This window comes from Oncorhynchus nerka, linkage group LG6 (assembly GCF_034236695.1).
Source record: "Oncorhynchus nerka isolate Pitt River linkage group LG6, Oner_Uvic_2.0, whole genome shotgun sequence".
Taxonomy (NCBI): domain Eukaryota; kingdom Metazoa; phylum Chordata; class Actinopteri; order Salmoniformes; family Salmonidae; genus Oncorhynchus; species Oncorhynchus nerka.
Window position 1 is genome coordinate 10944922 of NC_088401.1, and position 15272 is coordinate 10960193.

The 15272-nt window shown below is 49.4% G+C and overlaps 1 protein-coding gene across 3 annotated transcripts in view; it reads right to left on the bottom strand.

The window, feature by feature from the left end:
• The window catches only part of LOC115126016 (guanine nucleotide exchange factor VAV3-like), a 208889-nt gene that overhangs the window by 81945 nt on the left and 111672 nt on the right, over positions 1–15272 (bottom strand). For all 3 annotated transcript variants that reach the window (XM_065019257.1, XM_065019256.1, XM_065019255.1), the window contains exons 15-17: positions 10288–10397; positions 2030–2131; positions 968–1059 (exon numbers count right to left, since the gene is read on the bottom strand). In XM_065019257.1, the coding sequence (XP_064875329.1) occupies positions 968–1059; positions 2030–2131; positions 10288–10397 (304 nt within the window). The remainder of the gene's footprint in view (positions 1–967; positions 1060–2029; positions 2132–10287; positions 10398–15272) is intronic.

The window sequence follows — 15272 nt, forward strand, 5'->3', positions numbered from 1 at the left end:
GGAGTTTGTGATATATGGCCAATATACCACGGCTAAGGGCTGTGTCCAGGCACTCCACATTGCGTCGTGCAGAAGAACATCCCTTAGCCCTGGAATAGAGACCATTTACCATACTTCCTCAGGCCTTATTGCTGAAGTATTCAATGCAGTAATGCACATTCCTGATTGGATGTTGTGATTTTGTTCTCTGGTTGTGCTTATAATCTGGAATCCTACAAATACTCAACCAACAACTGATATGTGGTGATAAGGTTACCTTACCTACAAATACTCAGCCAACAACTGATATGTGGTGATAAGGTTACCTTACCTACAAATACTCAGCCAACAACTGATATGTGGTGATAAGGTTACCTTACCTAGACATACTCAGCCAACAACAGAATGTTATGAAAGTGTAACAAGCAAGATGGTAGTGACATCATAGTTCCAACATCACAAACAACAGCCAGATGGTAGTGACATCATAGTTCCAACATCACATACAACAGCCAGATGGTAGTGACATCATAGTTCCAACATCACAAACAACAGCCAAGTACATCCTTTCTAACCCTGTAAAAGGGACTAAAGGGTATCTCTGAGTTTGTCTGTGTGTGTGTCGGTGTGTTGGAGTGTGTGTCGGTGTGTTGGAGTGTGAGTAAGTGTGTCTGTCGGTTTGTGTGGGTGTAGGTGTGTGTGTGTGTGTGTGTGTGTGTGTGTGTGTGTGTGTGTGTGTGTGTGTGTCGGTGTGTATGTATATGTGTGTCTGTGTGTGTGTGTGTGTGTGTGTGTGTGTGTGTGTGTGTGTGTGTGTGTGTGTGTCTGTCTGTGCTTCGTAGATTCATTATCCGCAGCTTTTCCTTATCTTAGGTTCATTATCAGCAGCTTTAACACATTAACATGAAAGACACCATGCTACGTTTGTTTGCCTGCATCATGTGGTTGCATGCTTTCTTGCATCTGTGTGTTTTGAGGTGGTTCTCACCTGTTTTTCCACAGCCACCAAACCTCCCCAGACATTCCTTATGGGCTCCAATACCACACTTGGAGCACAGGTACCCCTGGTTAAAGATGCCCCTGGAAGAGAGAAGACAGGGATAACCAGTGTTAGTGTGTGTGTGTGTGTGTGTGTGTGTGTGTGTGTGTGTGTGTGTGTGTGTGTGTGTGTGTCCGTTTGTGTCTGTGCGTGTGTGTGTCTGTCTGTTTGTCTCTCCTCGTCTCTTCTCATCTCATTTCCCCCTCTCCCCTCTCCTCCTCTCCTTTGTCATCTTTCCTCATCCCTCCTCTCCTCTTCATCTCTCCTCTCCTCCTCTTCATCTCTCCTCTCCTCATCTTTCCTCTCCTCTCCTCCTCTCTCCTATCCTCATCTTTCCTCCACTCTCCTCTCCTCCTCTCTCTTCTCCTCATCTCTCCTCTCGTCATCTCAACTCTCCTCTCCTCCTCTCTCTTCTCCTCATCTCTCCTCTCGTCATCTCAACTCTCCTCTCCTCATCTCAACTCTCCTCTCCTCATCTCAACTCTCCTCTCCTCCTCTCTCTCCTCATCTCTCCTCTCCTCCTCACCTTGTGAAAACTCAGCCCATAGTGAATTTATTTTACATAACCGCTCCAGAATCTCCTGCTCATTAGAAAGACATAAAGCACAGCATCCCCGTTCTGATGGGAGTCTGATTCTAACGCCGCTGGTGAGCCACACACACGCACACACACACACACACACACACACACACACACACACACACACACACACACACACACACACACACACACACACACACACACACACACACACACACACACACACACACACACACACACACACACACACCACCTGCACACACACACTCACTACATGACATGTGAATGACAACCTGTGTCTACAAGCAATGAGCATATATCTGGATCACACCAGGGCAGATGTGACAAAAACCCAGTAGATGAACCTGTATGACCCCTAACCTCCCATTCTGGGTGGATGACAGTCAGGGGCATTCCTAGAACATTGATTGGAACATGCAAGAGGACAACTATACTGTGTGACCCTGTACCTTAGCAGCATGTGGCAGTAGCTACAGGATGTGATTCTGTCAAAGGTGTGCATCTTGAACTCGTGGGAGTTACTGGTGCCGTTCTCTGGACGGATGTTGGATCTACGGGACAGAGGGAGGGAGAGAAAAGACGTGAGGAAACAAGACTAGAAAAGACAAACGTATGTTTTCACTGTCACATTGTGAGGTAAGGTATCTGCAGTCATCCATACTTATTTCTATATTATTCCCATTAGTCCAATAGTGCCAGCTGACATCACTAAACAAAAACACCACCTGGTAGCAAGCCCGAGACAGACTTCCTGATTCTTAGGTCAAGTATATTCCTGAGTGTGTTGGACTAAAGTGCTATGACATCATCGGTCTAAATGTCTCTCCTCCTGCTCCTCAATGCGCTGAGCTGATGTCAGCGTGGGCACAGCAGGTGGCTAACATGAAACAGCAGCGCGTGACAAAACAGCAGTTTGGGATCAGTCCTTAGTCTCTCCAGGGAGCCAAGTGACTCAGTGATTGGGTGTCAAATAAACTGAAAGAGTGTCTCTCTTCCCCTCTCTCTCTCTCTCTCTCTCACACTCTCTCTCTCTCTCTCTCTCTCTCTCTCTCTCTCTCTCTCACACTCTCTCTACCCCCCTCCAAACTCAATTTAAATTTAACGGTTTTAATGGCATGGGAAACATATGTTAACGTTGCCAAAGCAAGTGAAGTAGATAATAAACAAAAGTTAAATAAAGAATACAAATATACATTCAACATTACACTCACAAAAGTTCCAAAATAATAAAGACATTTCAAATGTCAAATTATGTACAAATACTTAAAGTACAAAAGGGAAAATAAATAAAAACAAATATGGTGTTTTTTCCTCCCTGGTTGCCCTTTTCTTGTGGCAACAGGTCATAGATCTTGCTGCTGTGATGGCACACTGGTATTTCACCCAGTAGATATGGGAGTTTATCAAAATTGGGTTTGTTTTCAAATTCTTTGCGGATCTGTGGAATCTGAAGGAAATATGTGTCTATAATATGGTCATACATTTGGCAGGAGGTTAGGAAGTGCAGCTCAGTTTCCACCTCATTTTGTGGGCAGTGTGCACATAGCCTGTCTTCTCTTGAGAGCCAGGTCTGCCTATGGCGGCCTTTCTCAATAGCAAGGCTATGCTCACTGAGTGTGTACATAGTCAAAGCTTTCAAAGTTTGGGGCAGTCACAGTGGTCAGGTATTCTGCCACTGTATACTCTCTATTTATGGCTTTAAAAGCTTCTGATAGACTAATTGACATCATTTGAGTAAATTGTACCTGTGGATGTATTTCAAGGCCTGCCTTCAAACTCAGTGCCTCTTTACTTGACATCATGGGAAAATCAAAAGAAATCAGCCAAGTCTGGTTAATCCTTGGGAGCAATTAACAAATGAATGAAGGTACCACGTTCATCTGTACAAACAATCGTACGCAAGTATAAACACCATAGGACCACACAGCCATCATTCCTCTCAGGAAGGAGACGCGTTCTGTCTCCTAGAGATGAACGTACTTTGGTGCGAAAAGTGCAAATCAATCCCAGAACAACAGCAAAGGACCTTGTGAAGATGCTGGAGGAAACAGGTACAAAAGTATCTATATCCACAGTAAAACGAGTCCTATATCGACATAACCTGAAAGGCCGCTCAGCAAGGAAGAAGCCACTGCTCCAAAACCGCCATAAAAAAGCCAGACTACGGTTTGAAACTGCACATGGGGACAAAGATCATACTTGTTTGGAAAAATGTCCTCTGGTCTGATGAAACAAAAATAGAACTGTTTGGTCATAATGGCCATCATTATGTCTGGAGGAAAAAGGGGGATGCTTGCAAGCCGAGGAACACCATCCCAACTGTGAAGCACGGGGGTGGCAGCATCATGTTGTGGGGATGCTTTGCTGCAGGAGGGACTGGTGCACTTCATAAAATAGATGGCTTCATGAGGTAGGAAAATGATGTGGATATATTGAAGAAACATCTCAAGACATCAGTCAGGAAGTTAAAGCTTGGTTGCAAATGGGTCTTCCAAATGGACAATGACCACAAGCATACTTCCAAAGTTGTGGCAAAATGGCTTAAGGACAACAAAGTCAAGGCATTGGAGTGGCCATCACAAAGCCCTGACCTCAATCCTGTAGAACATCTGTGGGCAGAACTGAAAAAGCGTGTGCGAGCAAGGAGGCCTACAAACCTGACTCAGTTACAGCAGCTCTGTCAGCTCTGTCCCACTTAATGTGGGAAGCTTGTGGAAGGATACCCAAAACGTTTGACCCAAGTTAAACAATTTACAAGCAATGCTACCAAATACTAATTGAGAGCATGTAAACTTCTGACCCACTGGGAATGTGATGAAAAAACTAAAAGCTGAAATAAATCCTTCTCTCTACTATTATTCTGACATTTCACATTCTTAAAATAAAGTAGTGATAATAACTGACCTAAGACAGGGAATCTTTACTAGGATTAAATGTCAGGAATTGTGAAAAACTGAGTTTAAATGTAGTTGGCTAAGGTGTATGTAAACTTCCGACTTCAACCGTATGTATACTACCAGTCAACAGTTTGTGGACACTTAGAAATTCCCTTCGTTTTGAAAGAAAAGCACATTTTTTGTCCATTATGATAACATCAAATTGATCAGAAATACAGTGTAGACATTGTAAATGTTGTAAATTACTTTTAAATTACTTTTTGCTTAAGCAGCTGCCTCCCACCCCCTGCTGTGTGTTGCTATAGCAGCTAACCCCCCTGCATTGTGTTGCTATAGCAGCTGCCCCCCCCTGCATTGTGTTGCTATAACAGCTGCCCAACCCCCTGCTGAGTGTTGCTATAGCAGCTGCCACCCCCTGCTGTGTGTTGCTATAGCAGCTAACCCCCCTGCATTGTGTTGCTATAGCAGCTGCCCCCCCCCTGCATTATGTTGCTATAACAGCTGCCCAACCCCCTGCTGAGTGTTGCTATAGCAGCTGCCACCCCCTGCTGTGTGTTGCTATAGCAGCTGCCCACCCCCTGCTGTGTGTTGCTATAGCAGCTGCCCACCCCCTGCTGTGTGTTGCTATAGTAGCTGTCCAACACCCTGCTGTGTGTTGCTATAGCAGCTGCCCCCTGCTATGTGTTGCTATAGCAGCTGCCCCCTGCTGTGTGTTGCTATAGCAGCTGCCCACCCCCTGCTGTGTGTTGCTATAGCAGCTGTCCAACACCCTGCTGTGTGTTGCTATAGCAGCTGCCCCCCTGCTGTGTGTTGCTATAGCAGCTGCCCCCCTGCTGTGTGTTGCTATAGCAGCTGCCCAACCCCCTGCTGTGTGTTGCTATAGTAGCTGCCCCCCCCTGTTGTGTGTTGCTATAGCAGCTGCCCCCACCCCCTGCTGTGTGTTGCTATAGCAGCTGCCCACCCCCTGCTGTGTGTTGCTATAGTAGCTGCCCACCCCCTGCTGTGTGTTGCTATAGCAGCTGCCCCACCCCCTGCTGTGTGTTGCTATAGCAGCTGCCCACCCCCTGCTGTGTGTTGCTATAGCAGCTGCCCCCACCCCCTGCTGTGTGTTGCTATAGCAGCTGTCGTCCCCCCTGCTTTGTGTTGCTATAGCAGCTGCCCACCCCCTGCATTGTGTTGCTATAGCAGCTGCCCCTCCCTGCTGAGTGTTGCTATAGTAGCTGCCCCCTCCTGAGTGTTGCTATAGTAGCTGCCCCCCCCACCCTGCTGTGTGTTGCTATAGTAGCCTCCCCTCTGCTGTGTGTTGCTATAGCAGCTGTCCCTCCCCCCGCTGTGTGTTGCTATAGCAGCTGCCCCCTCTGCTGTGTGTTGCTATAGCAGCTGTCCCCCCAGCTGTGTGTTGCTATAGCAGCTGCCCCCTCTGCTGTGTGTTGCTATAGCAGCTGACCTCCCCCTGCTGTGTGTTGCTATAGTAGCTGCCCCCCCATGCTGTGTGTTGCTATAGCAGCTTCCCCCACCCCTGCTGTGTGTTGCTATAGCAGCTGCCCCCCTGCTGTGTGTTGCTATAGCAGCTGCCTCCCCCTGCTGTGTGTTGCTATAGTAGCTGCCCCCCTGCTGTGTGTTGCTATAGTAGCTGCCCCCACCCCTGCTGTGTGTTGCTATAGCAGCTGCCCACCCCCTGCTGTGTGTTGCTATAGCAGCTGCCCCCACCCCCGCTGTTTGTTGCTATAGCAGCTGCCCCACCTGCTGTGTGTTGCTATAGTAGCTGCCCCCCTGCTGTGTGTTGCTATAGTAGCTGCCCCCCCTGCTGTGTGTTGCTATAGTAGCTGCCCCCCTGCTGTGTGTTGCTATAGCAGCTGCCCCCACCCCCTGCTGTGTGTTGCTATAGCAGCTGCCCCCCCTGCTGTGTGTTACTATAGCAGCTGCCTCCCCCTGCTGTGTGTTGCTATAGTAGCTGCCCCCCTGCTGTGTGTTGCTATAGTAGCTGCCCCCACCCCCTGCTGTGTGTTGCTATAGCAGCTGCCCACCCCCTGCTGTGTGTTGCTATAGCAGCTGCCCCACCCCCGCTGTTTGTTGATATAGCAGCTGCCCCACCTGCTGTGTGTTGCTATAGCAGCTGCCCACCCCCTGCATTGTGTTGCTATAGTAGCTGCCAACCCTGCTGTGTGTTGCTATAGCAGCTGCCCCAAACCCCGCTGTGTGTTGCTATTGCAGCTGCCCCCTGCTGTGTGTTGCTATAGTAGCTGCCCCCCTGCTGTGTGTTGCTATAGCAGCTGCCCCACCCCCTGCTGTTTGCTGCTATAGCAGCTGCCCCACCCCCTGCTGTGTGTTGCTATAGCAGCTGCCCCCACCCCCTGTGTGTTTGCTATAGCAGCTGCCCCACCCCCTGCTGTGTGTTGCTTTAGCAGCTGCCCCCACCCCCTGCTGTGTGTTGCTATAGCAGCTGCCCCACCCCCTGCTGTGTGTTGCTATAGCAGCTGTCCCCACCCCCTGCTGTGTGTTGCTATAGCAGCTGCCCCCACCCCCTGCTGTGTTTTGCTATAGCAGCTGCCCCCCTGCTGTGTGTTGCTATAGCAGCTGCCCCCCTGCATTGTGTTGCTATTGCAGCTGCCCCCCCACCACCTGCTGTGTGTTGCTATAGCAGCTGCCCCCACCCCCTGCTGTGTGTTGCTATAGCAGCTGCCCCTACCCCTGCTGTGTGTTGCTATAGCAGCTGCCCCCACCACCTGCTGTGTGTTGCTATAGCAGCTGCCCCCACCCCCTGCTGTGTGTTGCTATAGCAGCTGCCCCTACCCCCTGCTGTGTGTTGCTATAGCAGCTGCCCCCCACCACCTGCTGTGTGTTGCTATAGCAGCTGCCCCCACCCCCTGCTGTGTGTTGCTATAGCAGCTGCCCCTACCCCCTGCTGTGTGTTGCTATAGCAGCTGCCCCCCACCACCTGCTGTGTGTTGCTATAGCAGCTGCCCCCACCCCCTGCTGTGTGTTGCTATGGCAGCTGCCCCCACCCCCGCTGTTTGTTGCTATAGCAGCTGCCCCACCTGCTGTGTGTTGCTATAGTAGCTGCCCCCCTGCTGTGTGTTGCTATAGTAGCTGCCCCCCTGCTGTGTGTTGCTATAGTAGCTGCCCCCCTGCTGTGTGTTGCTATAGCAGCTGCCCCCACCCCCTGCTGTGTGTTGCTATAGCAGCTGCCCCCCCTGCTGTGTGTTACTATAGCAGCTGCCTCCCCCTGTTGTGTGTTGCTATAGTAGCTCCCCCCCCCTGCTGTGTGTTGCTATAGTAGCTGCCCCCACCCCCTGCTGTGTGTTGCTATAGCAGCTGCCCACCCCCTGCTGTGTGTTGCTATAGCAGCTGCCCCCACCCCCGCTGTTTGTTGATATAGCAGCTGCCCCACCTGCTGTGTGTTGCTATAGCAGCTGCCCATCCCCCTGCATTGTGTTGCTATAGTAGCTGCCAACCCTGCTGTGTGTTGCTATAGCAGCTGCCCCCACCCCCCGCTGTGTGTTGCTATTGCAGCTGCCCCCCTGCTGTGTGTTGCTATAGTAGCTGCCCCCCTGCTGTGTGTTGCTATAGCAGCTGCCCCACCCCTGCTGTGTGTTGCTATAGCAGCTGCCCCCACCCCTGCTGTGTGTTGCTATAGCAGCTGCCCCACCCCTGCTGTGTGTTGCTTTAGCAGCTGCCCCCACCCCCTGCTGTGTGTTGCTATAGCAGCTGCCCCACCCCCTGCTGTGTGTTGCTATAGCAGCTGTCCCCACCCCCTGCTGTGTGTTGCTATAGCAGCTGCCCCACCCCCTGCTGTGTTTTGCTATAGCAGCTGCCCCCCTGCTGTGTGTTGCTATAGCAGCTGCCCCCCCTGCATTGTGTTGCTATTGCAGCTGCCCCCCACCACCTGCTGTGTGTTGCTATAGCAGCTGCCCCCACCCCCTGCTGTGTGTTGCTATAGCAGCTGCCCCTACCCCTGCTGTGCGTTGCTATAGCAGCTGCCCCCCACCACCTGCTGTGTGTTGCTATAGCAGCTGCCCCCACCCCCTGCTGTGTGTTGCTATAGCAGCTGCCCCCACCCCCTGCTGTGTGTTGCTATAGCAGCTGCCCCTACCCCCTGCTGTGTGTTGCTATAGCAGCTGCCCCCCACCACCTGCTGTGTGTTGCTATAGCAGCTGCCCCCACCCCCTGCTGTGTGTTGCTATAGCAGCTGCCCCTACCCCCTGCTGTGTGTTGCTATAGCAGCTGCCCCCCACCACCTGCTGTGTGTTGCTATAGCAGCTGCCCCCACCCCTGCTGTGTGTTGCTATAGCAGCTGCCCCCACCCCCTGCTGTGTGTTCCTATAGCAGCTGCCCCTACCCCCTGCTGTGTGTTGCTATAGCAGCTGCCCCCACCACCTGCTGTGTGTTGCTATAGCAGCTGCCCCCACCCCAAACTGATTGTAAATGCAGTTGTCAGTGCCAACAATGTATCTAATAGTAACAGATTCTTTGATCTCCTCGTCCTCCTCCTCCTCTCTAAGATAAGTACAGTATGACACGTTCCCCTCTCCCCCCACTAGCATTACCAGGTGTGTTTGTGTTTGGCTGATGACACGTACCTGTTCGTACACAGGTGGGAGTGAAGTCCCCAGCAAATGACTGAAAGAGACCACATAGGACTTGGCAGGGACAATAGTCCTATGGCCAACTGTGCACTTAGTTCAGTCAATGGCCTACTTGTTAAAACTCATTCTGAGTAAGAGCCACTATTCAGCCTCTTTGTCAAGACATTGTTAGATCTCCAGCCTATTGCAGAGATTCAGTCCAGTCCAGTAATATAATGGGGTTTATCGAAGTTTACGCCACCGGTGATTCATTTGATCCAGTAAGCATCCCCTTTATATTTAAATAGATTATACATCCCCTTTATATTTAAATAGATTATACATCCCCTTAATATTTAAATAGTTTATACATCCCCCTTATATTTAAATAGATTATACATCCCCTTAATATTTAAATAGTTTATACATCCCCTTTATATTTAAATAGTTTATACATCCCCTTTATATTTAAATAGTTTATACATCCCCTTAATATTTAAATAGATTATACATCCCCTTAATATTTAAATAGATTATACATCCCCTTAATATTTAAATAGATTATACATCCCCTTTATATTTAAATAGATTAAACATCCCCTTTATATTTAAATAGTTTATACATCCCCTTTATATTTAAATAGTTTATACATCCCCTTTATATTTAAATAGTTTATACATCCCCTTAATATTTAAATAGATTATACATCCCCTTTATATTTAAATAGATTATACATTATACATACATGTGACGGTCATTAATCACACTCTGTACAGACCTGAAGAGTGACCTGTCAGTACTGTGGTGGGTCATTAATCACACTCTGTACAGACCTGAAGAGTGACCTGTCAGTACTGTGGTGGGTCATTAATCACACTCTGTACAGACCTGAAGAGTGACCCGTCATTAATCACACTCTGTACAGACCTGAAGAGTGACCCGTCATTAATCACACTCTGTACAGACCTGAAGAGTGACCTGTCATTAATCACACTCTGTACAGACCTGAAGAGTGACCCGTCATTAATCACACTCTGTACAGACCTGAAGAGTGACCCGTCATTAATCACACTCAGTACAGACCTGAAGAGTGACCCGTCAGTACTGTGACGGTCATTAATCACGCTCTGTACAGACAGTAGAAGACACACACTATATGTCTCTCTCACAGAACACTCACAACACTCACACCGCTACAGGAGTTAGGCAGGGGTGAGACATGGGACATGGGACAGAAGACTCACATGGCCATGCCAAACTGCTCCAGCCACTTCTTCCTCAGCTCCTTGGTCTTGAAGAAGAACTCGAAGCCGCTCTGCCCCTGGTCGTGTGCTAGGTAGAGCCCATAGGACCACTACAACAGAGGGATGAGAATGTCAACTAGAAAGAGACAGAGCGGTAGATAGAGGGGGTCATCAAGCGGTAGAAGATGGGAATGAACATAGAAAGAGAGAGAGTGGGGTACACAGGGGTAGAGAGAGAGAGCACAGAGAGGACTGAGGAAGAGGACAGAGTGTGAGAGAGAGGACAGAGAAAGAACAGAGAGAGAGAGGGAGGACAGAGAGAGAGATGACAGAGAGAGAGAGAGGACAGAGAGGACAGAGAGAGAGAGAACAGAGAGAACAGAGAGAGAGGACAGGGAGAGAGAGAGAACAGAGAGAGAGGACAGGGAGAGAGAGGACAGAGAAAGAGAGGACAGAGAGAGAGAGAAAGAGAGAGGCCAGAGAGAGAGGACAGAGAGAGAGGACAGAGAGAGGACAAAGAGAGAGAACAAAGAGATAGAGGACAGAGAGAGAGAGAACAGAGAGAGAGAGGACAGAGAGAGAGGACAGAGAGAAAGAAAGAGAGAGACATTTGAAATGTCTATCCTTTTGGAACTTCTGAGTGTAATGTTTACTGTTAATTTGTATTGTTTATTTCACTTTTGTTTATTATCTACTTCACTTGCATTTGGCAATGTTAACATATGTCTCCCATGCCAATAAAGCCCTTAAATTTAAAATTAATTGAGAGAGAAAGAGAGAAAGAGAGAGTTCCCAGAGTTCTCCTGGCCAGGTGTCTATGTAGCCCCAGACAACGAGGCGGACAAGACACTTCAGGACTTAATCACTAACGATTAGCCACTTCAAAGACTAGCCATTACTCCAGCCTCTGTGATAACAACCTGCTACAACCACCTCTCCCTGTTAATACTCAGAGAGGAAGTTGTCTTGAAAAATATAACTCTGACCCAAATGTCGGCACAATAAACAAGTGGTAATATTGTGTGTTCTGCTGTAATAGGCCTCTGTATCCTACATGTACTGCACTGCTCAGTGCACAGGGAAGCTGTTGCCTACATGTACTGTACTGCTCAGTGCACATGGAAGGTGTGGCCTACATGTACTGTACTGCTCAGTGCTCAGGGAAGCTGTGGCCTACATGTACTGTACTGCTCAGTGCACAGGGAAGCTGTATCCTACATGTACTGTACTGCTCAGTGCAGTGGGAAGCTGTGGCCTACATATACTGTACTGCTCAGTGCTCAGGGAAGCTGTGGCCTACATATACTGTACTGCTCAGTGCACAGGGAAGCTGTGGCCTACATGTACTGCACTGCTCAGTGCTCAGGGAAGCTGTATCCTACATATACTGTACTGCTCAGTGCACAGGGAAGCTGTGGCCTACATGTACTGCACTGCTCAGTGCTCAGGGAAGCTGTATCCTACATGTACTGTACTGCTCAGTGCACAGGGAAGCTGTAGCCTACATGTACTGTACTGCTCAGTGCACAGGGAAGCTGTATCCTACATGTACTGTACTGCTCAGTGCTCAGGGAAGCTGTGGCCTACATGTACTGTACTGCTCAGTGCTCAGGGAAGCTGTATCCTACATGTACTGTACTGCTCAGTGCACAGGGAAGCTGTATCCTACATGTACTGTACTGCTCAGTGCACGGGAAGCTGTGGCCTACATGTACTGTACTGCTCAGTGCTCAGGGAAGCTGTATCCTACATGTACTGCACTGCTCAGTGCTCAGGGAAGCTGTGGCCTACATGTACTGTACTGCTCAGTGCACAGGGAAGCTGTTGCCTACATGTACTGTACTGCTCAGTGCACAGGGAAGCTGTGGCCTACATGTACTGTACTGCTCAGTGCACAGGGAAGCTGTTGCCTACATGTACTGTACTGCTCAGTGCACGGGAAGCTGTGGCCTACATGTACTGTACTGCTCAGTGCTCAGGGAAGCTGTATCCTACATGTACTGCACTGCTCAGTGCTCAGGGAAGCTGTTGCCTACATGTACTGTACTGCTCAGTGCACAGGGAAGCTGTGGCCTACATGTACTGTACTGCTCAGTGCACAGGGAAGCTGTTGCCTACATGTACTGTACTGCTCAGTGCACAGGGAAGCTGTTGCCTACATGTACTGTACTGCTCAGTGCTCAGGGAAGCTGTTGCCTACATGTACTGTACTGCTCAGTGCACAGGGAAGCTGTGGCCTACATGTACTGTACTGCTCAGTGCTCAGGGAAGCTGTTGCCTACATGTACTGTACTGCTCAGTGCACAGGGAAGCTGTGGCCTACATGTACTGTACTGCTCAGTGCACAGGGAAGCTGTGGCCTACATGTACTGTACTGCTCAGTGCACAGGGAAGCTGTGGCCTACATGTACTGTACTGCTCAGTGCACAGGGAAGCTGTTGCCTACATGTACTGTACTGCTCAGTGCACAGGGAAGCTGTTGCCTACATGTACTGTACTGCTCAGTGCACAGGGAAGCTGTTGCCTACATGTACTGTACTGCTCAGTGCACAGGGAAGCTGTATCCTACATGTACTGTACTGCTCAGTGCACAGGGAAGCTGTATCCTACATGTACTGTACTGCTCAGTGCACAGGGAAGCTGTTGCCTACATGTACTGTACTGCTCAGTGCACAGGGAAGCTGTTGCCTACATGTACTGTACTGCTCAGTGCACAGGGAAGCTGTATCCTACATGTACTGTACTGCTCAGTGCTCAGGGAAGCTGTTGCCTACATGTACTGTACTGCTCAGTGCACAGGGAAGCTGTGGCCTACATGTACTGTACTGCTCAGTGCACAGGGAAGCTGTATCCTACATGTACTGTACTGCTCAGTGCACAGGGAAGCTGTATCCTACATGTACTGTACTGCTCAGTGCACAGGGAAGCTGTTGCCTACATGTACTGTACTGCTCAGTGCACAGGGAAGCTGTTGCCTACATGTACTGTACTGCTCAGTGCACAGGGAAGCTGTATCCTACATGTACTGTACTGCTCAGTGCTCAGGGAAGCTGTTGCCTACATGTACTGTACTGCTCAGTGCACAGGGAAGCTGTGGCCTACATGTACTGTACTGCTCAGTGCACATGGAAGCTGTTGCCTACATGTACTGTACTGCTCAGTGCTCAGGGAAGCTGTATCCTACATGTACTGTACTGCTCAGTGCACAGGGAAGCTGTTGCCTACATGTACTGTACTGCTCAGTGCACAGGGAAGCTGTATCCTACATGTACTGTACTGCTCAGTGCTCAGGGAAGCTGTTGCCTACATGTACTGTACTGCTCAGTGCACAGGGAAGCTGTGGCCTACATGTACTGTACTGCTCAGTGCACAGGGAAGCTGTATCCTACATGTACTGTACTGCTCAGTGCACAGGGAAGCTGTATCCTACATGTACTGTACTGCTCAGTGCACAGGGAAGCTGTTGCCTACATGTACTGTACTGCTCAGTGCACAGGGAAGCTGTTGCCTACATGTACTGTACTGCTCAGTGCACAGGGAAGCTGTATCCTACATGTACTGTACTGCTCAGTGCTCAGGGAAGCTGTTGCCTACATGTACTGTACTGCTCAGTGCACAGGGAAGCTGTGGCCTACATGTACTGTACTGCTCAGTGCACATGGAAGCTGTTGCCTACATGTACTGTACTGCTCAGTGCTCAGGGAAGCTGTTGCCTACATGTACTGTACTGCTCAGTGCACATGGAAGCTGTTGCCTACATGTACTGTACTGCTCAGTGCTCAGGGAAGCTGTATCCTACATGTACTGTACTGCTCAGTGCTCAGGGAAGCTGTATCCTACATGTACTGTACTGCTCAGTGCACAGGGAAGCTGTATCCTACATGTACTGTACTGCTCAGTGCACAGGGAAGCTGTATCCTACATGTACTGTACTGCTCAGTGCTCAGGGAAGCTGTATCCTACATGTACTGTACTGCTCAGTGCTCAGGGAAGCTGTATCCTACATGTACTGTACTGCTCAGTGCTCAGGGAAGCTGTATCCTACATGTACTGTACTGCTCAGTGCTCAGGGAAGCTGTATCCTACATGTACTGTACTGCTCAGTGCACAGGGAAGCTGTATCCTACATGTACTGTACTGCTCAGTGCACAGGGAAGCTGTATCCTACATGTACTGTACTGCTCAGTGCAGAGGGAAGCTGTTGCCTACATGTACTGTACTGCTCAGTGCTCAGGGAAGCTGTATCCTACATGTACTGTACTGCTCAGTGCAGAGGGAAGCTGTTGCCTACATGTACTGTACTGCTCAGTGCTCAGGGAAGCTGTATCCTACATGTACTGTACTGCTCAGTGCTCAGGGAAGCTGTATCCTACATGTACTGTACTGCTCAGTGCACAGGGAAGCTGTATCCTACATGTACTGTACTGCTCAGTGCTCAGGGAAGCTGTATCCTACATGTACTGTACTGCTCAGTGCTCAGGGAAGCTGTATCCTACATGTACTGTACTGCTCAGTGCACAGGGAAGCTGTAGCCTACATGTACTGTACTGCTCAGTGCTCAGGGAAGCTGTATCCTACATGTACTGTACTGCTCAGTGCTCAGGGAAGCTGTATCCTACATGTACTGTACTGCTCAGTGCTCAGGGAAGCTGTATCCTACATGTACTGTACTGCTCAGTGCTCAGGGAAGCTGTATCCTACATGTACTGTACTGCTCAGTGCTCAGGGAAGCTGTATCCTACATGTACTGTACTGCTCAGTGCACAGGGAAGCTGTATCCTACATGTACTGTACTGCTCAGTGCTCAGGGAAGCTGTATCCTACATGTACTGTACTGCTCAGTGCTCAGGGAAGCTGTATCCTACATGTACTGTACTGCTCAGTGCACAGGAAGCTGTAGCCTACATGTACTGTACTGCTCAGTGCTCAGGGAAGCTGTATCCTACATGTACTGTACTGCTCAGTGCTCAGGGAAGCTGTATCCT